The 26,660-nt window shown below is 32.3% G+C and overlaps 1 protein-coding gene across 2 annotated transcripts; it reads right to left on the bottom strand.

Moving 5' to 3' along the window:
- Sclp (leucine rich repeat containing protein 20 sclp) lies at nucleotides 1-25,575 on the bottom strand. Of its 2 annotated transcripts, none has more exons than XM_088274274.1 (4): nucleotides 25,002-25,575; nucleotides 3,601-3,744; nucleotides 2,850-3,017; nucleotides 1-2,133 (listed from the first exon to the last, which is right to left on the bottom strand). In XM_088274274.1, the coding sequence occupies exons 1-4, from the start codon at nucleotides 25,162-25,164 to the stop codon at nucleotides 1,970-1,972; spliced, it is 639 nt and encodes a 212-aa protein (XP_088130400.1). In that variant the 5' UTR covers nucleotides 25,165-25,575; the 3' UTR covers nucleotides 1-1,969. The 2 variants fall into 2 exon arrangements, with proteins under 2 accessions (XP_088130400.1, XP_088130401.1); XM_088274275.1 differs by lacking the exon at nucleotides 25,002-25,575 and adding an exon at nucleotides 5,142-5,205 and having other exon boundaries at nucleotides 1,829-2,133.
- Nucleotides 25,576-26,660: the final 1,085 nt, after the last annotated feature.

Raw genomic sequence — 26,660 nt, forward strand, 5'->3', positions numbered from 1 at the left:
TCCTGTTTGATTTTTTTTTAGTAAGTACAGACACATACAAATTGTTATGGAGAAATACACGGCAAAAATTCAAGCAGAAATGCTTAATTTGTTTTGCGATAATTTGAATCAAATGCTAGAGGTGGCCAATAGCTGAATATAAGTTTTCTACCTAAGCAAAACTAATTGTAATGATGCCAATAAAAGGTACCTATTATAATTTCCAAGGGTTTATTTTGATTTTAAATATTTATTCTCTCACCCTAAAAGTGTAGTTAAAAAAAATATATTACTTTGCATTTTGATATGACATTTTATAGATGAGATGTAATATTTAAGACCTGTTGTTTGAGAGCATATGCGACTGGCAACACTGACAGACCAGAACGCCACCCAGCGGTGCCTGTTAAATATTTTGATTGCAATATGTCCATTTTTTGTAAATTTATGGTTTATAAGTGCTTTATCATGAATGATATACAAAATAAGCTATGTACAATAATAATAAAAAATAGTAAAGTATATATTAAAACTTTATCAAATATTTATATAATACAAACAAAGAATGAACGCCATTTTGAGATCAAAAGGAAACCATAGAAATTGAAATACCGTAGATTAGATTTTCAATTAAATCTATGGTATATGATTTTGGATAATGCATTCCATATTTACAATAAGTACTATAATTGCATTTCAATAATGGTTCATTTAATTCAACTGCGTTTTGCATATCTCAAACATGTTCATAGATTTCTTATGTCGGTATTAAATTCACACAGCGATATTGTAGTAACAAAAACTTATATTATTAATAGTATAAATCACAAGGATTCAATACAGAAATGAAAATTTCTTAATTGATTTTTAATTATAAAAATACTTTGGTTAGTAACACTTACGCCTAATGTGATAACATGTGACTTATGAGTATAATTTCCGGATATCTAATATCCGTTACAACCATATTTGACATTAACGTATTAGCCAATGAACAACATCGGTTGACTTATGCCTTTAGAATCACTCGCATAAAGGCAATTTTCTAACACCTAAAATCCTAAATATGAGTATAAAAAATACTGCATTGAGTTACGCGTGTATAAAGTCACCCTTCACCAAGAATTAAGAAAAATTGAGATTAATTTTACTTGATTTATCTGCAAAAAATGTATTAGCACCAAATTGTGGAGCAATTTTCAAATTACTGATCTAATGCGTAGGGTAAAGAGTTGAAATCTTGTGGGTATTACGTAAAAAATATATTTTGACAGCAAATTAATAAAGAAAAAACAGATTAGCGAGACTGACCATCTTTCCTTCAGATAAATAACAACAAAGATAACACTGCTTCGATGTGGTACAGTGTCTTATGCATCATTGAATGCGGACAAGGGTAAAAAGAATATTATATAATACTTTTGTGTCATTATTTTACATTCTGATGACATTTTCAAAAGAATGGAAGACTTATGCAATAAAGAGGTGTTTCATATTTTCAAATGCCTGTTTTTAAAATGTTCTCGGTACGAATAAATTATTTTTGTAATGTGATCAGAACTCCTAATCACTGGCATCTTTCATTTTGACAATGGTAATATAGGTAATTGCAATCATAAAAAACTTTAATTTTGTATAGAAGTTAAGGAAGATTATATAATATAAGTCCATAGATAAAAGGCAATAAGTAGATGTTGCACTATGTCCATGAGGAAAATGCCTCATTATCCATTAGAATAAATTGTCGCCAGTCTGCGAAACCTAATCTGTAATTAAGTTCCTAAATAGTTTTATATAGGGTTCCATTAAATTTATAAATTAGACACAATCTCGATAAATATAAAAATTATCAGCATTAAAACTGTTCAGTCTGCATATAAGATTTATCAATTCTTTCGCAGTTCCTCTTAAATCCGCAGTGAAAGGGTCGTAGCGAGCGCACAGCTCCGTTTGGAGAAATTGATTTAAATTACATTATAATTTAGGATTCTCAGATAGTCAGATCTTCCCAGTCCTCAACCTCCCGGTCGCTCACAGTCACAGAGGGCCGGGGGAGGGCCTTCAGTCGGGAGTGGCAGTTGGGGCCCAGGGGGTTGTTTGTGAGGTCGAGCCTTCGGAGAGAGGGGGCGCTGCTGACCATCTCAACATCCACATCTGGAAATAATTAAGGTCAAGTAAGATTGTGCACATTTTTATAGGTATATTTTTTAAGGAAAGGATGGACTCATATTAACACATTGTTTGCAGGAAACGCTTAAAAGCGTCTTTTACATACAGTTGGTAGAGAGTGGGAGACGCTTATAAGCATACTATTTGCTGACTTTTGATAGAGCGCGAGATGCTAAAAAACATTGTACAGATCGGAATAATGTTGGTAACTTTTGATTTGTATGCGAATGTAAAGGGTCGGGGCTTATGAAAAATCGCCCAACAAAAATGTGTTAATTCCAAGTTAGGTCGGAAAATTTGATGTGATTTACTAGCCTCTAAATATTTCTTACAAATAGTGTTAAGTTATTATTTTTTGCAACATATTTTATAACTATGCTAGAGAGTTTTATTCTTCTTACCCTTATCCGCACCCAATGGTGCATGGCACAGTATCAAATTGACGCAATGTTAAGTTGATTTTTAATTATACAAAGGGAGGGATATCACAGTCTTACGCTTCCAGTACCAGCCCAGGGTAACATGAAATAAATGTAAGGATTAAAAATCACTTATATTTATTTTGACTCCCCTGGGAATCGAACCCAAGACCAACAGCACATCAGCCAAATGCGGTAACCAATACACTATAGACCCGAAGTTTTCATTATTATTATTTTTTCTCAAATAAATCTATGAAATTTAAATTGAGTTTTATTTACCTATGATGTGGTTGTGGCTGGCGTTGAGGGTGATCAGGCTGGGCGCGTGTGTGACGGAGCGCGGCAGGGCGATGAAAGAGTTGTGGGAGATGTCCAGTCGCTGCAGCGCTCGCAGTCCCACCATCTCGTCGGGAAGGCGAGACATCTGGTTGTGAGACAAGTTGAGATCTGCAAAGGTCGACACAAATTAATCACACACACACAAATAATGAATGAATTATGTTCAATGATTTACCAAGATTTGTTCAATGAGGAAAATATATACCAGTTTAATAAGTTTTATGACCATATATATTTTCCTTTATTCTCTGTGACCTTCTTCCAACTTCTTAGTAACATTTCAAAGCATTTGTCGAAAAAAATCTTGGACTTTCACACGAATTATTCACTCCTTTTTCACATCATCATTGTTTATGTAATTTTTTCCTTCTTAGAAATGTTACATTGAACAAAAAAAGTGGTAGTCCGAAGGAGCAAGGTCCAGAGAATATGATGAATGTCTAAAGATAATCCATTTGAGACTGTTAATTTTTATTTTGCTGTATGCGAGCAAGCCTTGTCATGTGGCAAATATACTTTTTTTTTCGATTCGCAAAAGAATTGTTTTTTGACCGATAAACGGTCGAATAGTCCACAATAAAGTTGAACATCAATTGCTTGTCCATGTTTGAGGACCTCATAATGATTTATTCTTTCGATTCCGTTTGATTCGCTAAGAGTGTACATTTTTACGATATATTTTTTTGCGTACCTGTGATAAGACTGAATTTATCTGCAAACTTGGGTGGAATCTTGGTGATGACGTTGCCGCTGAGATCGCAAGTCTGCAGCGCCGTGTGGCGGAGGAGATGGTACACGGCGTCTGGCACCTGCATCAGCTGACACTCGGAGAGATCTGAAACAACATTAATTAATCTATTAATAACAGTGTTTGTATATGATGTGGTGCCTTTTACCCCATTAGGTAATATAAGGCCGATAAGGGTAAGAAGAAGATACAGTATATATATTGTAATGTGAATCCTTAAGATTAAATCCAGTACACTAAGACCTCACTTTGCGTCGTTGATACGTTCCAAACTATAGCGACGCAAATTGAATTGCTATTCTCCATTGGAAATCATATAAATATCAAAGCGAAAATGAGTCTTAATTCAGCAACGACGCAACTTCGAAAAAACGCAAAGTGAGACGACGCAAAGCGAGGTCTTTAACTAACTTTGTCCGCCTCCGTGGTGGAATGATTAGCGTGTTTAGCTACCGTGCTAGAGGTCACAGGTTCGATTCCCAGGGGGGGTCAAATAAATTGAAGTGATTTTTTCACTCCAATATTTATTCAATATTTTTCCACCCTGGACTGGTACCTGAAGCGGAGGGCTGATGACCTTTCCTTCATGTGTTAACAATCAAGATAATACTGCGTTTATATGATGCAGTGCCCTATGCACCATTGGGTGTGGATAAGGGTTAGAATTTAACTAACTAAAACTAACTAACCATCATGCCGCTTCGCCGCATGGGTATGCAGAGAGAATAGAACGCCAAACCACTGTGTCTTTGACAACATTGTTTGCCTCTTCCACATTCATGCATCTTCTCATACATACCCGCCAATTATTTCGACTCCTGAACCCGGCACTCCAATCCAGTATTTGTGTGTGTTAATGTTTTAATTGACTCAAAACGTTGTTCAAATCAAACCAAATTTTAAGAAAATCATTTTGAGATACAATATTATTATCAATTTAAATTTAAAAAATCAGTATTTTTGGCAAAAAACAAACAACTCGCGACGATATTAGTTGTTTCGATCGCAGGAACAAACATCAGGAAACTTGGATGCCATAAAAAAAAAAACATTACGACTTTCAATAAAACATTGTTAAATTCGATTTTTTTGTGAAATATATTCACTGTTCAAAGTAACGGAACATAGATATATTCACTTCAATCTATCATGTATTGTCTACTTCGCAATGGTAGGAAGAATGAATAGAACGCCACATATGTCACGAGTCACGACATACATTCTTAGTCTTCCGATTTAATTAAGGTTTATTTAAGGTTATCATTGTGTACGTGAAGTGAAAGTGAAAGCTGCAGAAAATACAGAATTTAAAAAAATTACTTTTAATTTTTAAATAAAAATTTTAAGAAATATTCGGAAACCTATTTTTAAAACTATTACTTAAAGTTGCGTAATTCACGATAATAACAGATACGCGATCATTTGGTTATGTTAAGGGAATAATAAAAAGGCTAAATAATAAAGAAAAGAAAATAATTGAGTACCTAAATGTTGATTTTCCGTCGCGTCTTCACAGCGTAAAATAACTTTCGTGACAGCTGACGCCATTTTCCACAGAATCTCCATTACATAGATCGCAAAGGCAGAACATACGAATCGCGATATTTATAAACTTTTTCTGATTGTGTTGAAACACGCAAGTAAGATGGAGCACTACAAAATACGCTCTATCTCTTTTTAATGTAACAAAAGTTCTCCCTTCAACAGGTGCTGACATATGGCATTTTTACCTCTTTCTACCTCATTAAACTTCATTAGAGGAACAAAGATAGGGATATTAATGTTTAATATAGTCCAAGAAATATATGTGTTTGGAATCAAAGTTGGGAACCAATCAAAGTTGGGAAACATCTAAATTAGACTCCATAGAAAAATCAGTGAAAAGTCACAACAAGCATACCCGGAAAAGAAAGGAAGTATGAAAACCGAGAGTGCGTGTTTTCGTACTTGCGAATTTATTACACTAATTTAAACAATTACCGCGTAATAATTTCTAAAATAAATTTAATTGTTCAATTGATGGATGACAAAATAATATAAACACCATTAGCCACACGATTACATGAGTGGGATTAATAATACTTAAAATAAGTCATGACATTAAAACTAGGGCGTGCGTGATTGGGTTTAGAAAACCGGTTTACCGGTTAAAGTTAAATTACATTACCGAATCACCGGTAAATGTTATAATCCTTATCTGCACCAAATGGGGCTTAGGGCACTGCGTCGTATGGATACAGTGTTTTCTTGATCGTTAATTTCACGACGATAATTTCACAGGGATCAGTCCGGCGTTTCGGTACCGGTGAAAAATCACTGATATTTATTTTGACTCAAATTTGACTCTCATGGGTACTTCCGGTACAGTAGCGAAACGCGCTAACAAAGACGGATAATAATTACCAGTAATTTCGATAAAGTGATAGCTTAAATATGACAATTATCATATCTTTAAACTTCGAGGATATTTTGTGACGATATTGGCAGAAAGTGCAATCGTTCAGTGCTTTGTTTGTGTAGTTCATTAACTTTTCATCATAATTGCTGGTAAGCCGACATTATTTTCGTATCTTTTATTGCGATTTACAGAGTGTCATTTTACGATTATTTTGCATACCATTGCATCCGCTATTTGTATGCAACTTTCGGGAATCTGTTGAAATCGCGAACCGTACTAATTTTATTTTATTTTATTTATATACTAAGCCTCCACTCGTTTACGAGTGATTTTAGATCTAATTAACAAAATACATCAAAATAATAATAAATAAAAGATGTAAGAGGAGATAAAGATGGAAGCAAACAAACAAAAAACAACAACTATAAAGGAAAATATAATATAAACTATTCGATCTACATTAATTAAATCATATTAAAATGAGGACAATAAAAATTATTGTTACCTTAAATGTAACTATGAAACGAGAAAACAGTATTTTTCAATGAGAAATTAGAGAATTTTGCGTATTTTAAAAGTCAAGTATCATGTTTTATCATTTTTACGAGTGTATTCCGTTGTATGCAATGAACGCAACAAAAATATATCATAAACTTTGTTTTGAAAATTGCATCCAATGGTCAATATTTTCTTTAAACTTTCATCATGTCATATTTTATGATATCTGACATATTCATCGCGCAGTGAGGTGAAATACAACAGCGTGGTGTGATTTTCGTTAGTTCCATGGCACCATTCGGCACGGTGATAGTTGTATGCCAATTTCTCTAAGCCATAACCTATTCGAATGTTATAATATATTTATTTTCTATTACAATTATATCTGTTATAAAAATGAAAGGCGCATTTGCTTCCGAATTTCGCTAATCTGAATGATTTTTACTTAACGATTAACTTATCCATTGAAATATCCGCCCGGGCTTGCGTAAATATTGTATGTAGTAATTGAGAAAATGCTTCCTTTCACCGGAGTGCGGATGTAATTATCATTTTTACAAAGCAAGTCAAGTGATGATGTAAATTAAACGAATGACTCCGTTTTAGTTTTTTTTGTAGCACATCCATGCAATTAAAATAAATCGTGGATATTATAAAATTTGCACGCATCAGGTTTTGTTAAATCAATCAATGTCGAGATATGATACAATATTATTATATATCGGATAATATGATTTTATTTACATTAAGAATGGTATTATTAGGTAACGAATGTGGGTTATTTTCACTTTTTGTATTAGAAAATAAATTAATAGAAAAAAATAAGACAATTCATATTTATCTTATTGAATTCAGTAAAGAAATACGGAATATAAATGTGTATAAAAAAAACTAACTAACTAGCCATCACCCTCTTCCCCGTAGGGGTAGGAAGAGAAAATAGAACGCCACGCGGGTTATTTTCACTTTTTGTATTAGAAAATAAATTGATAGAAAAAGCGTAGGACCATTCATTTTAATCCTATTGAATTCAGTCAAGAAATACGGAATATAAATATTTTTTTATAAAAAACTAACTAACTAGCCATCACCCTCTTCCCCGTAGGAGTAGGAAGAGAAAATAGAATATTATTATGAAGAAATAAATAAATAATGGGTAATTATAATATTAATTTATTTAATTGTCCACCAATTAAATTAAGTCATTAAAAATATCAATAACGGATATTCCGGGCACTGCCCTATCAATGAGTACCTACTTTTGTTTCTACAGGTGTTCATGATGATAGTAGGCACAGCACTATTTTACACGTGTCGTGCTTACATTTTTTTATCTCTGGTTTGAAGTATGAATGAACTTGGGGATATTTATAAATGGACTCTTATCGGATTTTCTCAAAATTTTAACTAATGAATCATTAACGCAAAGAATATTAGTCAATACTCGCATTATCGTGTAAGATAAACAAAACCGCTAATGCTCGTAATGTCAGCGATCTAAATTTCGTTTCCATCTTACTATATACCATATCGCTCACTCCTTTCAACAACGTTACTAATAAAAAAAAACTTGATTTTTCAGGAGATCGTTTGTAAAGTTTAAAAATATAATACAATGTATTAAAAAAATATATTTATTGAACTTTTAGCCACTCATTGAACTTTTAACTGTGGAACAGATCTTTCCAGGCAAAACCTGAATGTTTTTTCTCCATTTGAAAAATATTAAGTTCATTTTAAAAATACCTTTTCATCAAAATGCAAAAACAACACTTTCTGCCCTGTAGCGGGTAAATATTAAGTTAAAAATATGCAGCTTTTGCTGGGATATAGTACATTTTCTGGGCATTCTGAAAACATGCACAACTGAAAATCGACGAAGTTTTAAATATGACGTTCTTGAAAAGAGTGAGCGATATCTCCCCTTTCTGGATATGCTTGGACGCTACTGGAAAGTTTTTAGAGATGGGTACAGATTAAAAAATACAGAGGACTTAAGAAAATCATTTCGAGACATATGTTATTTTCAATTTAAATCAAACAATCTATATTTTAATTGTTTAAACAAAACAATTAGCGACGTTATTAGTTGTTTCAATTGCAACAATCAAAATCTGAACACTCGATATCTCGTTAGGTACTGCTACTGTAGAGTTTACGTACCCAGTTAATATATTTCGTATTGGAAGCTGGAAAATGACGCCTGCGGGAACATGTAAGCAATCGTTTTAACAGAATTGCTACCAACTTTCCGAAATGATGCATCAGCGTTATGACATGTATTGCCAACAAGCGAGTATTTTTGCCTAGAATTTTCCACTCATGAATTACATGAAATTATAGTAACTTTAAACATAAAGAGCAAATCCACTCACGAGTAGGCATAGGCTATAAAACTTAAAAAGTTGAAGCCTGAGTAGGGTCATGATAAGCGGCGTTGCATAAGCTGTAGCTAGATTTCAGAGTCACTTGGACGTTAGGTAATTAAAAAAAAAATGTATTGCCAACATACGAAAATGATTTATTTCAATAAGTCACTTTTACACATAAAAATTATAAATTGCATTATTGATATTTTTAATATTTCGTAAAAAAAAAATATATGAAGGAACCTTAGCAACCCGATATTTCTCCCGTTTAAAAATAACCCATAATAAATACAAAAATATGTTTAATATGGCGTAAATGGTCGATTTTATATCGATGTAACATACGTGCTGGAAATGGGTGATCGAATTAAATAACGTATTCTATAAAAGATGTCGATACTCAATTCGACTTCTGGAATCGATCACTAAGCTACTCACGCATGCATTTCTATCTTCTTATGAATTTGAAAAATTGTCTTCAAAAACTTAAACTTTAAAGAAATATAAACTAAGAAAATGTAACGAATATCATACTATCGGGTAACCGAAAAAGTAATAGTTACTCATCAGTCACATCTCTAAAATAAATACTCGTCTGTTCCTTTTTTGAAAATATCTTTTTTTATTTTTATTTCCGATTTTTCTCTCACGGAGATTCGATTTATTTTCCGTTTATTTTTTTTTTCGATACTTATATATTTTATTTATTTTATTCGTTAGTTCGTTTTTTAAAAGTAATTTATTTTTGTTTTTTCTTTGGCGTAGATTCTATTTATTTTCCGTTTTTTTTCGATAAATATTTTTTCTATTTCAATCATTTGTTCGTTTTTTTAAAGTAATTTTTTCGATTTATTTTTGTTTTTTTTTCTTTTGCAGAGATGCTATTTATTTTCCGTTTTATTTTTTGCGATAAATATTAAAATTTCAAAATTTAATTTTGACATTCGACAATCGATTTCTTTAAAACATATTCTGTTTCACACAGTGTATTATACAAGAAGCGTGTTACATAGCTCAGTATTGGGAGCATAATAAATGTTGGCTATTTCATAACTCGATTTTTTAAATTAGATTGGTAAAATCGATACATTTTTATTAGATTTATTTAAAAATGCATATTACTGAATAAAATAAAATCGTTTCCTACAGGAAAGACAATATTTTTTTAACCCACATCAGCACCAAAATGGTGCATAGGGCACCGCATCGCATTAAAGCAGTCTTATCTTGATCGTTATTTTAAGGTGAGCCTGGGCTCCAGATTCTTGGTTATAGGAGCTTAACATATTTTTTGGGATATAGATGACGTAAGTGAAGGAGCATAGGGGAAGTATTTTGCTGCTTTATGGGAGAAGAAATGGAGGAAGAATTTGTATGGAAAATTGAGAAAAGCAGCAATGGCTAAGGCACTTAGGTTTGCATACCCATACTCCTTCTGGCTAGTGTTAGATAATATTGTGTATGCCTTATAAAATATGAAATATGTTTTAATTTTATTTATTTATCTATCTCTAGGTAAGAACCTTTAAAAAGGACAATAGTTGGTTGCATACATTGAATAGCCCTTTTATGTTTTGATTTTGATTTGAATTTATGTTCCATTCCATAGACGTGGTGTTACCGAAAATAGTTTTACCTCCATTTTTATATTTTCTAACCAAGTATGACCGCAAATGAACACACAATGGCCGAGTTTACTCTTACGAGGACGCATAATACGGGTAATAGTAATAGTAATGATTAATGTAATAACGCTACGTAATTGCGAGAAGTAATGCCAAAGTATATTGGATAACTCCACGTGGCCCAGATTTTCAATCGCGTACCTGATTTCGTAAATTGCATAAGTACTAGAGGCTCTGTTAAGATACAGATCGCTGGTTTGATTGCTGTTCGTTTTCGATCGTTACGAATTGCACTTCGGCTGTTTCCGCTTGTCGTCGGCTGGTTAGTCACGTCTAATGCTGTAGTCGTAAACTTATAGGGAATAAGTAAGAATTATCAAAACAAAGACTTAATGAATAGGCTATAAAACCTACAAAGTTAAAGTTATTAAGTCACTAAAAGGGTCAAATCCGCCTCCGTAGTGTAATGGTCAGCACGCTCGGCTATCGTGCTGGATGTCCCGGTTGCGATTCCCAGGGGAATCGCAACCGGGACATCTGCGTGAAATAAATATGCGTGATTTTTTCATTCTAATATTTATTTAATATTAATTACTTTTCCTTCGTGTATTTAACGATCAAGATAACACTGCATTTATATGATGTAGTGACCTACGCACCGTTCGGTGATAAGGAGATAAGGGTTTGAAGATGAAGAAGATAAATTTTTATAACCTGGTTCTGTTTGGGCCACAGGTCTTCTTAGAGATCAAGATGACACCGCATTGATCGTTGCGATGCTTTGTGCACCATTTAGTAGCTTTAATAATACTACTAGCATAGTTAAAGAAAGGAAAAAAGCACACTTCGTAACTAACTGAACAAACAATTACAGAAATCACTCTACATTCACAACATTTTGAGTGTGTCGAAATACTTGTTCACAAATCTGAATTATCTCCAATTATAGGAGTAGTTTTCATATTATTTTTTGACATCTCATCAAAGATGAAGAAGAATATGAAAGAATTTGAGTAGTGTGATTGCCAATGATGGGTAGAATTGGTGAAAGTTACACGTGTGTATAGTCACTTAAACCAGCCTATGACGGTCGTCAGCCCCGTAAATGCCCAGACTTCCTTATTCTTCTTCATCTTTGATGAGATGTCAAAAAATTACACTCTACATTCCATTATATTATTCAAATTTTATTTTGTACCATAGATAAAACGGCGTAGATATGCAAAACGCATTTGATAAACTGGTCCACACATCGCGGAGTCAGTTCCGCAAACTTGATTATTGTATCATCATTAGCGTTGTGAAAAAAACGGGGAAAGTTGTACCTCCTCTTTCATTCTCCGCTTTGCAATTCAACTGATCTAAATAATTAATGCCAATTACTTATTGTCTCACACAAAAAGGCCACTTCGCTCGTTATCTATATCACACTCGACTTTCTTTGTCATTTGCTTCATGCAAAATCATAAAAAACGACAAATGCACGTATTCGACGAATGCATTGATTTCAAAGGGAAGTTGAAGCGTCGATTACGTAATACTGAAGCAACTCAATATCACTTCTTTTCAATCAAAGTTTATTTATTTATTTTTCAAAACATATTACATACATAAGTCATATATATATAATATTCCCGATGGGTAATTTCTATTTCTCATTTTGGGGCATGGGATTAAGGTTAACAAGACTGGAACACAAATAAGAAAGTTACAAAAAAGATTTTGTTTAAAAACCAAAACTAATACATGGCAAAATATAAAAACAATAAACAGGTATAATAAATAGGCATAAGAAGCATATTTAAAATAAATAAATGAGAAAAACATAAGGTAAGAAGGATATTTAAAATAAACAAATGAGAAAAATAAAAAAAATGAGAAAATATAACAAATGAGAAAATATAAAAAAAACATAAGGTAAAAACAAAATAAGAAAATATGACTAATCACTACATATACATGTATATCTTTCCATGAAGTAATTTTTCAGATCATTTATTTAGGATCCCCAAATGGGTTCTATTTCATATGTCGCTCACTCCTTTCAAGAACGTCATAAATCAAAAAACTTGATTTTTCAAGAGAACGTTTTTAAAGTTTAAAAATATAATACGATGTATTAGGAATAACTATCAAGCCACTTATTGAACTTTTTACCGTGCAACAGATATTTTTAGGTAAAACCTGAAGGTTTTTTCTCCATTTGAAAAATATTTAGTATATTTAAAAAAAAATAAACAATACCTTTTCTTCAAACTGTAGCGGGTAAATATTATGTTAAAAATATGCCTCTTTTGCTGGGATATAGTACATTTTCAGGGCATTCTGAAAACATGTACAACTGAAAATTGACGATTTTTGATTTATGACGTTCTTGAAAGGAGTGAGCGATATGTCAGGCAGCTGGTTAATTTGGGTATAGGCAATATATTTTTGTAAAATACTATAAGGCACTGTATCGAATTGATGCAATGTTCAATTGCACGTTTTTCATTGTAGGTAAGTTTGGACTCGTGTTGATTCCAGGTTAGGTTGGAAAATTTGGTATGATTTGCTAACCTCTGAAATTTTTTTTGCTGACAGTATTATTTTTCGTAACATATTTTATAGCTATAGGTACTAGAGAGTTTCATTCGTCTTAACTTTATCCACACTCGATGGTGCATAGGGCACAGCATCAAATTGATGGTTGATTATATGAAGGCATGGTGATCAGTCCTGTGCTTAGGGTACCAGTCAAGGGTAATATTAAATAAATATTAGAGTGAAAAAACACTTTGACTTATTTTGAATCCTCTGGGAATTGAACCCGGGATCTTCAGCGTCGTAGCCAAATGCAATAACCACTACACTGTGACTAAGCTGTTTGGGAAGTTCTCCTACACTGTTGTAGGAGGGCATTGGAATAATGGTATGGTTCGTATCCCCTAGATCATTGAGAACCTAAAATCTAGTGGTGTCAAAAGTCTGCGTTATCGGAAGGCATGTATGACTAGACGTATGGATGTCAAGGAAGCTAAGAGTGTATGTCAGGACAGAAGAGTGTGGTGTTCCATCACCTCTGCCTACCCCTGCGGAGAAACAGTGCGATAGTAGCAGTAGTAGTAGTCGTATATCTTGTCCACATTCGCAATATGGTGATGTAACGCACTTATTATTAATAAATCTATACTATTTGATAATATAGATTTATTTAATATATTGTTATCCACCTTGAAGTCTGTACTTTCTCAGCATTTCTTCACCTTATTATAATGGATAAATTTAAACGTTGTGTTTCATTCTCTCTCGCTGATAGTGTGTGAAGGAGACGTGTATTTACCAGTGCTAACTATTTGTTATTTTATTATTATTTTATATTATTTTTTGACATCTCATCAAAGATGAAGAAGAATATGGAAGTCTGGGCATTTACGGGGCTGACGACCGTCATAGGCTGGTTTAAGTGATCACTTTACACACGTGTAACATTCACCAATTCTACCCATTATTGACAACCACACTACTCAAATTCTTGGAAGTTCTTTATTTATGAACCAATTTAGAAACCTTGTTCTTGAATCACTAGAACTTCACTAGAGACATCTATTGGTGAGATGTAAGGAAGCTTTTTACTAAGCAGAAACTCTTATATTAGTATGTGAGATCCGAATCCTGGATTATAATCACACACATGAGAAACGCCAGAAAATACCATTTTCATTTTTATTATTAAGCTTATAATTTGACCAGATAATTTATTTACAACATTTTGAGTGTGTCCAAATACTTGTTCACAAAATCTCATATATATAGAACTTCCATTCATGAACAAGGTTTCTAAATTGGTTCATATATATATAGAACTTCCAAGAATTTGAGTAGTGTGGTTGTCAATAATGGGTAGAATTGGTGAATGTTACACGTATGTAAAGTGATCACTTAAACCAGCCTATGACGGTTGTAAGCCCCGTAAATGCCCAGACTTCCATATTCTTCTTCATCTTTGATGAGATGTCAAAAAATAATATGAAAATAACTCCTGTAATTGGAGATAATCCAGATTTTGTGAACAAGTATTGACACACTCAAAATGTTGTATTATTATTTTATGTTTAATACTTTTTGTTTATCTTTTAGTGTATTCATTAGTGTATTTTGTATATAAGATACCGTAAATATGTATTATGTTAAAGGCTTTAGCCATTCAATAAATAAATAAGTAAATAATAAATAAATCAATTTAAATTAAGAAGATTTTTATTAATTCTTATTTTTAAATATTTTTTACTTTTCTCTTGTTTGTATGTAAAAAAATAAGACTGGCAGAAACATCCTTTCACTGGGTGACTGCCAAATGAAAGTATAAAAAAAGGATTTATATACATAAATAAAGCAAAAAGAAAGCAAAAGACCCTATTCTGGACTATGAATAACTTATTTTGAGCAGGTATGCCAAATCATACGCAGATGGTAAGAAAATCCAAGAAATGCGCGCTAAATTTCCATACAAAATGACGACTTTGGCAAGCACTGGAAATATTTTTAACTTTATTATATTTTTCTCACAATTAAATGCTTTTTAACTAACTACGCGCTGCTTTTTCGCTCGTGCAGACTTTAAGACCTATTTTTTACTATTCAGTATTAAAAATCAACAAGAAACACGTGTTGTTTTTCAGCGATCTTGAAAATAAGTAAACACTTCCGGAAAACGCTAATTATTCGGCGCGAAAATAATCTCTGGCGTCTATGGTACTTAAAATAAATGTGTTGTTAAGGAACTTAGGTAGGTACTAGGGATGTTCGAACTAAATATATTTTTAACGAAGTTCGATCGATCGACCGCGGACTAACCGATTTTAATTGTTCTTCTTTTGAGATTGATATTTTGAGTAGGTACCTATGTCATTAGTGTGTCCGCCTCCGTAGTGTAATGGTCAACACCCTCGGTTATCGTACTGGAAGTCCCGGGTTCTGTTCCCAGGGGGGGTCAAATAATAAATATAAATATAAATATAAGTGATTTTTTCACTCTAATATTTATTCAATATTACCCTGGACTGGTACCTGAAGCGGAGGGCTGTGATCACCCTGCCTTCATGCAATTAACGATCAAGTTAACACTGCGTCGCTAGTATGCAGTGCCCTATGCACCATTGGGTGCGGATAAAGGTTAAAAGAAAAAATATGTTATTAGATGTTAACGGACGAAACTTTATCTAACGAATATTTATCTAAAGATGAGGATGTATTCCTATTTTTAAAGATATTTTATAAATTTAATCTTGAAAACGATAATAAATACGATTTAATAAAATATAATTATCCGTTGTACGATTACAATTATTTGTATGACTAAAATCAATTTAGATTATTATCACATGTCGCTCACTCCTTTCAACAACGTCATATATTAAGAGACTTGATTTTTCAGGAGATCATTTTTAAAGTTTAGGAATATAATGAAATGTATTAAAAATAAATATCAAGCCACTTATTGAACTTTTTACTGTGCAACAGATCTTTTTAGGTAAAACCTGAAGGTTTTTTCTCCATTTGAAAAATATTTAGTATATTTAAAAAAATAATTGTACAATACCTTTTATTCAAAATGCAAAAAACAACACTTTCTGCCCTGTAGCGGGTAAATATTAAGTTAAAAATATGCCGCTTTAGCTGGGATACAGTACATTTTCTGGGTATTCCGAAAACATGCACAACTGAAAATTGACGATTTTTGATATATGACGTTGTTGAAAAGAGTGAGCGATGTATCTAGGATAGCTTATCATTATTCGAAAACAACAAATGCGAAGGAAAAAACAAACAAAACAATGCGATTTTCAAAAACTAATCATATTATTAAATATTTAAAATAGCGATGTTAGATAAAGGGTTTTTATCCAAAAAAACTATCAGCCATTTTGTAAAATACACATTGTTTTTAACTTTACTGAGATTTATGGTATACTCCGTTTTAACGTTATCCAGAACGGGTTAACCGTATTTGTTTTTTGGAATATAGATTTGACATTCTAATTGATCGTTATCCACACCCAGATGGAGTATACACAATCCAGATTTTTGGATTTAGGAATGTAAGATATTTTGTAGAATACAGGTAACAAGAAGTGAGTGAAGGAGCTCAGGGTAAAGGACATTACTGTGATACGGTAAAAAATGTAGAATGAATACCAGGTAGGGAAAATGATAATCTTAAAATAAAATATTTGTGTTTTTATTATTTTACAAATATACTTCAATATCATACTTTTCTGTGAGCCTGGGCGGCACATTATTAAAAAATAGGTATCAAAATGTGGTAAAATGGGTTCGAACCCAAAAACTCTGACTCAAGAGTCCGCAACACTAACCACGGGACCACAGGTCGACTATATACGATAATAACAGTAATGTCTAGCAGTATGCACCTTCCCGTACTCATTATATTGCCAAAATTAATTTTTCCTTCCATAGAACATTTGCTTTTTGCTAGATAATTCTAAGCTCGCTTCTGACATCCTCACATCCCCAAAAGATGCCAACAAATAACTGTATTTTCATAATCGATTATTGCGGCGAAATATTTAAAAATCTGTCGATAAATTAATTCAAACAATGCGTGAACCGAACGTCTCTACGCGCGGAAAAATAAAATAGGTATTAAATCCTTTGGACGCTAGAGGAATACAAATAAACCTATAGTTAATAAGCTATTTAAAAAACTATATTGTAACGTTGAAACTACATTATTATGTGAGTTCTAACTGGTCGGCCTTAGCCGAGAACAAGGTCTTTGTATGTTTCCAAATATGGTATAAAATATGCCTGTACCATAAGAGTAATCTACACACTACAGCAGTGTTCCGCAATCTGTGTGCCGCGGCACACTAGTGTACCGTGGTCATTAGTTGGTGTGCCGCGGAAAAAAGTCTAGTTTTGTGAAAATAACACACCTAGAAATAGCTGAAAGCTATACTAGCGAGGCGCTTTGTTGCGCGAATAGCGTGCGAATTGGGATTTTCGACTCTTGACTAATATTAAATAATAAAAAAAGAACGCCCGAGGACGATCAACGTAGAGGTGACAGTAGCCTTATCGACGATTGCTCACATTTTTATCAACTCTGCTCAGTTAAGTAGGCTCAGAATTCGCATTTAAAAAAATCACATAAAATGTATGTTTTATATGTTTACAGATTATATTAATATTAGTAATAAATCAATTTTAAATAAACTTTGTACCTCTTTCTTTGTACGTTGTTCTTTGGTGTACCTCTAAAAATTCTTGATTTGGCAGGTGTACCTTGAACAGAAAAAGTTTGCGGAACACTGCTCTACAGTCTCTAGCTCAATGTACATATATACATATGGAATCAGATATGGTCTGGCTTTGTCATATCGTTACTTAACTACTTTATTTCCGTATTTTTACTTCAACGTGACACGTGTGTTTTTTTATTCAGAGGTTTTTCAACGTGGTTTTTCACTAATTTACATTCGGGAGGAATGTCTAATTCAACATACTCCTAATATATTTTTTAACTTCCACATTTTAATTTATTTCTTAAAAAATATATACGTACATATAATATACGTATATTGTAAACAAATTTGTAAATATACTCGGATATGTTTTTTTAATTGTGGAGATCCACCAAGCGAAGTGTCTTGTCGGAGGAGTCCTTTTTACATACTTTTTTTAAAATAACTTTTATCTGTATTTTAACACTATAAACACACAAAAAAGAAGAAAAAAACTGATGTACAATTTTTATAATATCAACTCTTGATTATGTACCCATTTCCTTATTTTGCTTTTAGCAGTAACAAATTTATAAGGCGAATGTAGTCGGAAATAGAGAAACACCGAAGAAAACTTATTATGATCAAGAATTTCAAACACTCGAATGTGGTCTGGTCAGAAGTCAGAATAATCGGCGGCTATGTACGAGGAGGTGCATGAATGTGGAAGAAGCGAAGAATCTTAGCAAAGACAGAGTGGTGTGGCGTTCTATTTTTCTACCTACATCTGCGGTGAAGCGGCGTGACGGTTAATTAGTTAATTGTATACTATTATAATACCGATATATTAATTGAAAAACATTCATAAATAAATTTTCTTTCGAATTCAATGAAGACGCCATTTCCTGCTCGTGTTGATTCATATTTAGAAAGAAAAATGTAAATGCGTTTTTACCAGACATTTTGTACGTCACACTTTTGGAGCGTATTTGGCTCAATTCAGAGCGCCTACGCCTTAACCCGATGGTTGCCAGAGACGAGATATCTCGGCAAATGGCGGAGTGCCCGTATGGCCAGAGACGAGATATCTCGTCAGTACTTTTGATGACGTATTACTCCGCAGTTTTAACTCATATTGACAATCTGTCAAAAACGGAACATACATTGCCATCAGTTGAAGTTGTCACAAAATATTTTATAAAGTTTTTAAATACTTTTAAGTGATTTATCGGTATCACTTTCAGCTGACAGTTGACAGATGTCATTAGGGCTACCACTCAAACCACTTGAAATATTGATTATTTTAATCGATTGTTTTGAACGCCAGGGGTTTTTATTTTGCTCAATTTTTTTTGTGTTTTTCTTATTATTTTAAAATATTCCATTGAGAAATAATAGTTGTGTGTTAATATTAAATTTAGTAAAAACTTGCGTGTGCGACTTAGTGTGACAACCCTGAAAATTTGAAACTGGTTTAACTTCAAGAATAAAACTCTAACAATCGATGCGGGATATAATATTTGGTAAGTAAATTATAATTCAATAAAAACAACAAAAAAAAATCTTTAGACAACTTTTTTTTTTCAAAAAAATACTTGGCCTGTTGAGCACTGCCGCGTAATTTATTTGCGGCTATGAAAAGGTTAAAATATGTAGAATAAACTCATTACTGAAGACGTGATTATTCAGGAAAAAACACGGCGGAGAAATAAGTCGTGAGAATTAATTTTAAGGTTGACCCGGTTGAAAAACGAGCAGGGAAGTCATGCACGGAAGCCAAATGTGCAACCCATTACGCTACAGAGGCGAACATTGTATTTATTTCAGATAACGAAGCCTGGAAGAGTGGGAAAAATATCCCGGTTAAATTAATAGTGAAAATAATACTGATTTCGAGACGGACTTTCACAGAGGAAATATTCAACAAATTACAAGTTATGACAGTAAAAAAACTATACGCCAAAACAATCGATACTTATCCATTTAAGAGTTACTCTCACATTTCACAAAAAAAGCACCTCCCAGTCCCAGCAAACACATAAATCACAATAAACATTATGGAAACGTACATAGCATAACAAGATCCAAATTCAACATATCACTCACTCCTTTTAACAACGTCATATATCAGAAATCGTCAATTTCCAGTCGTGCATGTTTTCGGAATGCCCAGAAAATGTACTATATCCCACCAAAAGCGGCATATTTTGAACTTAATATTTACCCGCTACAGAGCAGAAAGTGTGGTTTTTGCACTTTGAAGAAAAGGTATTGTTTAATTGTTTTTTTAAATGTACTAAATATTTTTCAAATGGAGAAAAACTTCAGCTTTTACCTAAAAAGATCTGTTGCACAGTAAAAAGTTCAATTAATATGAAATAAAGTTTTACAACCTGCTTCCACTATCCATAAAGTCATTAAATAACAAAACTAAGCATCAAACAGCTATTCATAAATCGATAATTGAGGTGGATAAATTTCTACTAGATCGCATAATTCGGCCATGTGGCCATTTGATTGCATGTCAAAAACAATTTACTTTTCATTTAATTTTATAAGTATATATTGTAAAATGTGCCCTCGACACGGGAAAGTCCAGGCTGATAATTGTAAATTCTAATTTGTTATAATGTGTTTCATGAAAAATGAAAAAATAAATATAAACATGTTTAATAAATTGTTTATTTTAAAGGTCCCAATGTACAATCGTTGCTGACTCCAATTTAGGTAAAACAATTAGCTCTATTAGGGAGTTAGAAAATCAGTGATATTTCGCTTTCAAATTCAATTGATAACACTTTGGAGTAGTCCCTGAAACGCAGAACTGATCGCCATGTCTGTTACGTACATTTTCAAGTTTGTCGGCAAAATAATAAGCTGATCTCCAATCAGGAAAAGACCTAATGCCAAACGTGTCGCCTTGAAGTACCTTTTACGTAACTGAACGCCGAGAGATTGCAGACATTGCCATTAGGGTTGCAATAACCATAGATTAAATACAATTATAGTGCTAACTCTGTCATCCGAACGTAAATCGTGCAGTGGGTCGTTCGGATTAGGGAATCGTTCAGATTACCGAATATTTTAGGGAAAAATTAAAGAAAAAAAGTTAAATCAGTTTTTTAAATGCTCTTTATTTTATATATTTATTTAAGTACTGAATGAATACTTAAATGAATACTCTGTTGTATTTTTTACCGAATTTTACCTACCATCATTTTTTTAACCCTAGAATATTAAACCATCGTAAAAATTACGACGGAAAAATGGCAAATCCTTGAAAAAAAATGTTCGCTTCGTTCCTGCGCTATCTGCTTCACAGTACCTACCTTCCTAATGTACCTTTAATTGTTTATAACCTCTTAAACTCAAAGAATATTACTATGTATTACTTATAAAATAAAAGGTTTTGATTGTCTTTTTTATTCCCATTTTATTTCTATGTCGTATTTTTTACAAATGTTTTGTAGGATAGTTAAAAATCTAGGATTAATTAGATACGCGAATTTTTCACCGTACCCATACATAACGACTGAACTTTTTAAATTTTTAATTTTATCTAAATAATATTTTAACACAGAAATTAAATTTTGTGTATTTGTCCATTTCCATTCGTCTTAAACATCTTTGTTTCGTAGTATGTGTTATTAATTCATGTTTTAATAACAATTCTTTAAAAAATGGAATGTGCAATAAAACCCAATAAATTTACGCCGTTTCGCGTAAAAATTCCAGCTGTTAGCGTCTATTAAATATCTAGGTCGAAATGCATGTTAAAAATTATGACATAATATCATTAATTGAATGTAAAACAAAAAGTACCTACATATATTAATTTCCATTCAAATTTGTGAATAATTATCCAATTAAATATATGTAATATTTTGCGAAATCGAAAACAAGTAGCCACACGAACAACATATCCATAAAATTTTCGTCTGAAATCTCTATGTACCATGAAATGGAAATTGTGTCGGGTTGTGGTCCCGTGGTTAGTGTCGCGGACTCTTGAGTCAGAGTTTCTCGGTTCGAACCTACTCTACCACAATTTGATGCCTATTTTTAATAATGAGCAGCTTAGGCTCACAGAAATAGTATGAAATTGAAATACTTCAAAAATACTACAAATATACTGCAAAATACTACAAAAATACTTTTGTAAATAATAATAACACAAATATTTCTCATAAAAAAAAATACTATCAAGTTATTTTACATGATAAGCTGTGGAAAGTATGGATATTTTGAAAAACTAACTCAACAGAATCGATGGGAAAGTAAAAATTACAAACCATCCTATTTCATGTCGCAAGTACCGAAAAATCAAAAGCGAACGCAACCACCTACATAAAGTTTAGTGAGATTACCAATAAAAAATTATGTGTGCAAAAAACTGCAATATTTCGTAAAAAAAACATTACTAAATTATTATTTTTAATAAATATAAGTGATTTTTTCACTCTAATATTTATTCAATATTACACTGGACTGGTACCTGAAGTGGAGGGCTGATCACCTTTCCTTCATGTGTAATCGATCGAGATAACACTGCGTTTATATGAAGCAGTGCCCTATGCACCATTGGGGTGCGGTAAGGGATTTATTATTATTAAATTATTATTAATCGTGAAAAGTGCTATGGTAGTGACGTGTAGTGCTGTTTGCATGCTGGTGTAGTGATTGTCCTGACGAAGAGATGGGCACGTATTGAAACCGGCAGACAGAAATCTCGGTGAGTGGTTATATACTAACATTACTAACATTTTGGTAAAAAAATGTAAAAGTAAAAACGTCTATTGACATCAGTCGAAGTGAGGATGCGATAATGATAATTTTGTGTTTTTTCATTACAATTTCATTATGATTTGTCTGTTGGCAACCCTGATAATGCTGGTGCTGACTTGGTAAATATTATTGACGTTACTGTTATTCATCCATAAAAGGAAAGTGGCTTAAATTATTATATAGCCGTAAATTATCTGTAATATTTTCAATATTAAATAAAACATTTGTAAAACAATTTGAATATCCTTCCTTATACGACTCTTAGTCAGAGATAACGACGGTAATCGGTCTATTTTGTAGAAATAATTGTTGATTGATTTTAAAAAATAACAAAAAATAATCAAAAATTGTTTGTTTTATCACTCGTCTGTCTTTTAGTCATATTTTTCGCAATGTTTTATGTCATATTTTCAGATTATATTAAATTAATTTGATAGTTTAATTTGTGGATAGACATGAATCGAAAAAGGTTGAATAAATATAGATTTGCCCTGTTTATAAAACCTAACTATAGAAGTGACGTACAAACAAACGAAAGCATAGAGAAAATGCAATAAATATAGACTTATTCCAAATTTCTACTTATTGTCATTGAAATTTTCGTTAAGGCCCAATAAACGATAAACCCCTACTTAATTATCTTTAAATTCAGGTAACATTTAACCTAATTATTTTTTTTGTTCAAAACACCGTTTTCGTGTTGAAAAAATATGTTTTTCTTCGAAATAAATATTTGTTTTTTTTTTTAAAAAACCGTCATTGAAAGGTAAGGAGTTATAAAAATTATAAAAACATTTTTCAACATATAAACAATGTTTAAAAAAAAAAACAAATTCTAATATATCGTAGTCGTACAGAAGAAAGTGACCAACTAACAAAAAGTAAAATATTCAGGAGGGCCATTTAAGTCACTTTTGCTTGGCAAGAAAATAAACATCAATTTAGTTACAACATTTTGAGTGTGTCCAAATACTTGTTCACAAAATCTGAATTATCTCCAATTACAGGAGTTATTTTCGTATTATTTTTTAATATCTCATCAAAGATGATGAAGAATATGGAAGTCTGTTCATTTACGGGGCTGACGACCGTCATAGGCTGGTTTAAGTGATCACTTTACACACGTGTAACATTCACCAATTCTACCCATTATTGATAACCACACTACTAAAATTCTTGGAAGTTCTATATATATATATATATATATATATATATATATATATATATATATATATATATATATATATATATATATATATACACATATATATATATATATATATATATATATATATATATATATATATATATATATATATATATATATATATGAACCAATTTAGAAACCTTGTTCTTGAATCACTAGAACTTCACTAGAGACATCTATTGGTGAGATGTAAAAAAAATCAATTTAGTTAGTCATTTTTAACAAGTCAATATATTATGCTTCCAAGTTTAAAATCCTTTGGGATTTTTTTCAGGGCAATATTAAGCTAGAAGAATATCAAATAGTCAATGATCACGTTTTTGTAAAAAAATGCACTTGGTCACTTTCTCCTGTATGACTACGATATATGTATTATTAAAATAATCTTGCGCGGCCGGTCGCTTTCTGAATTTGGATGTTTGCCTTAAAATTTTGAGTTCAGCCTTAAGCGTGAAATGGGCTGCGTAGTAAAACGTCAATAGTACCCGCTGTCAATGAGGAAAATAAAGGATAAGATCGAATATCAGATTTTAAATATGTATCGAAATCAGGCGATCACCTGAATCACACTTTTATGAATTTATAATCCTTTGTTTATGTTTTTATCTTATCTTTTTAAATGAAAACATTGACCTGTTTTTAGAGATGATTGTATAAACTCTCATAAAATACAAATTCGGGACATACGATAAGAAAAACTCAAACAAAAACAACAATAAAAAAAAACACAAAAATATGTAAAATATTTTAGAAAAATGTAAATTAACACTTTCCCATCATTTTTTTACTATTTATTAAAACATTTGTCTTACAAAAAATCCTTATTTTCTTGAGGAACACACAGAAAATGTCAAAAATATAAAATCTCTGGCGTATCTTGTTCGTATATTATATTTTTTTATCTTATGTTTCAAAAACTAGTCTTGGACAATATTAATACAAAGGTATAAATTTTAGATTTTTATTTAAAGTTTTACTTAGTAAATACTACTATTTCTTAAAATATATTGTGATACGGTGTTTGAAAAATAATTAATTACACGTAGAAAATAATTTTTATATCATTTAGTAATTTAGTAAATTGTAAAAGAAAAACACTTGTTTTTTACCACTTTAGTTTATTTTATTAAAACTACCTGTTTATATTTAGACCTGAAGATGGAAGCATAGCTTCCGAAACTACTCGTGGTAAAAACAATAGCTAAAATAGCTGCGTAGGTACTAGAAGGTACTTACCCAAGTTATTATTTTCTTGGGCGTCCTCACACCTGCCTACGACCCTGATGATCGCCCTTCCCGCCAGTCTGGTGCAGATCATCATGGCGCCCATGCGAGGGTCCACTTCCGTATTGTTGGCTTGGCTGGTAATGTCGTTTCCAAATTGCGTCGGGGGCTTCATCTTGCTCCTTTGTTCCCTTTCGACCGCGAAAAATAAACAAGAAATCACCGGGGACGTTTGACAGTTCTTTCGTAAAACGATTGTCTCTGAAAAATTGCAATTGTTCCGTAAATCACAAAGTCATCACTTTTAAAACGCAGCTTTTTTCAAAGTGTTCGATTTGTCGCTTTCTCGGGTGTCACGCACAAGTGAATGCAGAAAATAGCGGCATTCAAATATACTTTTTAATAACACAAACGCACTAATGCACAGTTATTGTTTACAGCTCCAATCAGTCACGCACTGTTTTCACGGAAGAGACTTTTTTTCGATATTTTATTCTGTTTTTAACACAATGCAGTGCCCACTTTCACCGTCGCGTTTCCCGCAAGCCCGCGCCTGTTTTTCGAACAGCTGTCAAACGTCAAATGTAGGAAAACTGCGCCATGCGGGCTGTCTTATACGCTCGCCAGAAGAAGGAGAAGGAGCGATGCGCGCGCACTTGAGGTTCATACATTTCGTTTCGCGGGACAAAGATTCTCAGCCCGGCGAGAGAGAGACGGCAATAATAACATCTACGGGTATTTTTAGCTTGGCACGTGGCTTTGTTTTGCTTTTCTGTTTGCGCGCGAAATGTGCGTCTGCGTTTTAATTCCGCTCTCAGAAATAAAGACTGAAGAATTGTTTTATATCGAGTAATATGATATTAACTGAAACATGAAATGTATCATTATTTTATCATTTACTTACACCGAATTTATTTCTTTAGTGTCTTACGAAATATAACAGTAGACTACGATATTTTTTTACATTTATTGCGTTTCAAAAAGTTAGTATTCTATGTTGTATAATACATAACGAGCTTATTCTAAGCTCTTAAGGAGACTTTAAGAGATTATACAGTAACAACGCTCTGCTTATAATTTTAAAATATTACAGTAGACTACGATATTTTTTACATTTATTGCGTTTCAAAAAGATAGTATTCTATGTTGTATAATACATAAAGAGCTTATTCTAAGCTCTTAAGGAGACTTTAAGAGATTATACCGCAACAACGCTCTGCTTATAATTTTAAAATATTACAGTAGATATTTTTTTACATTTATTGCGTTTCAAAAAGTTCGTATTCTATGTTGTATAATACATAACGAGCTTATTCTAAGCTCCTAAAGAGACTTTAAGAGATTATACCGCAACAACGCTCCGATTATAATTTTAAAAAATGTATTAGAAGCATTGATTTTAATGAAATAAAAATAAAAATCGTCATATAAACCTGCACACTAAGTTCAAAAATTGCCTTTGAATTATTAGAATCATGTTTTTTTCACTGCCCATACGTACTCATTTAAAAATAAAAAAAACTAATCGTTCTCTAAATCTATGTATGAAACTGAATAGGTTCTCACTAGGTATTAATTTGATTATTTAAAAAACTGAAATCGCCCTCGGTACGATACGTAAACATGCGCTGTATCCTCCATTTGAAGTAAGTAGCAAGTTTTCAAAAATCA

This window comes from Brachycentrus maculatus, unplaced genomic scaffold (genome assembly GCF_059751285.1).
Source record: "Brachycentrus maculatus isolate JH-2025_06_01 unplaced genomic scaffold, ASM5975128v1 h1tg000653l, whole genome shotgun sequence".
Taxonomy (NCBI): domain Eukaryota; kingdom Metazoa; phylum Arthropoda; class Insecta; order Trichoptera; family Brachycentridae; genus Brachycentrus; species Brachycentrus maculatus.

Bases quoted from the DNA above. Each gene is read 5' to 3' on its own strand.
- Sclp (XM_088274274.1), bottom strand. From the start codon at position 25,164: ATGAAGCCCCCGACGCAATTTGGAAACGACATTACCAGCCAAGCCAAC. The intron at 3,745-25,001 runs GTAAGTACCTTC...ATGTTGTTTCAG, and splicing joins CCAAGAAAATAATAACTTGG to ATCTCTCCGAGTGTCAGCTG. The intron at 2,134-2,849 runs GTAAATAAAACT...AATTATTTCCAG, and splicing joins CAGCCACAACCACATCATAG to ATGTGGATGTTGAGATGGTC.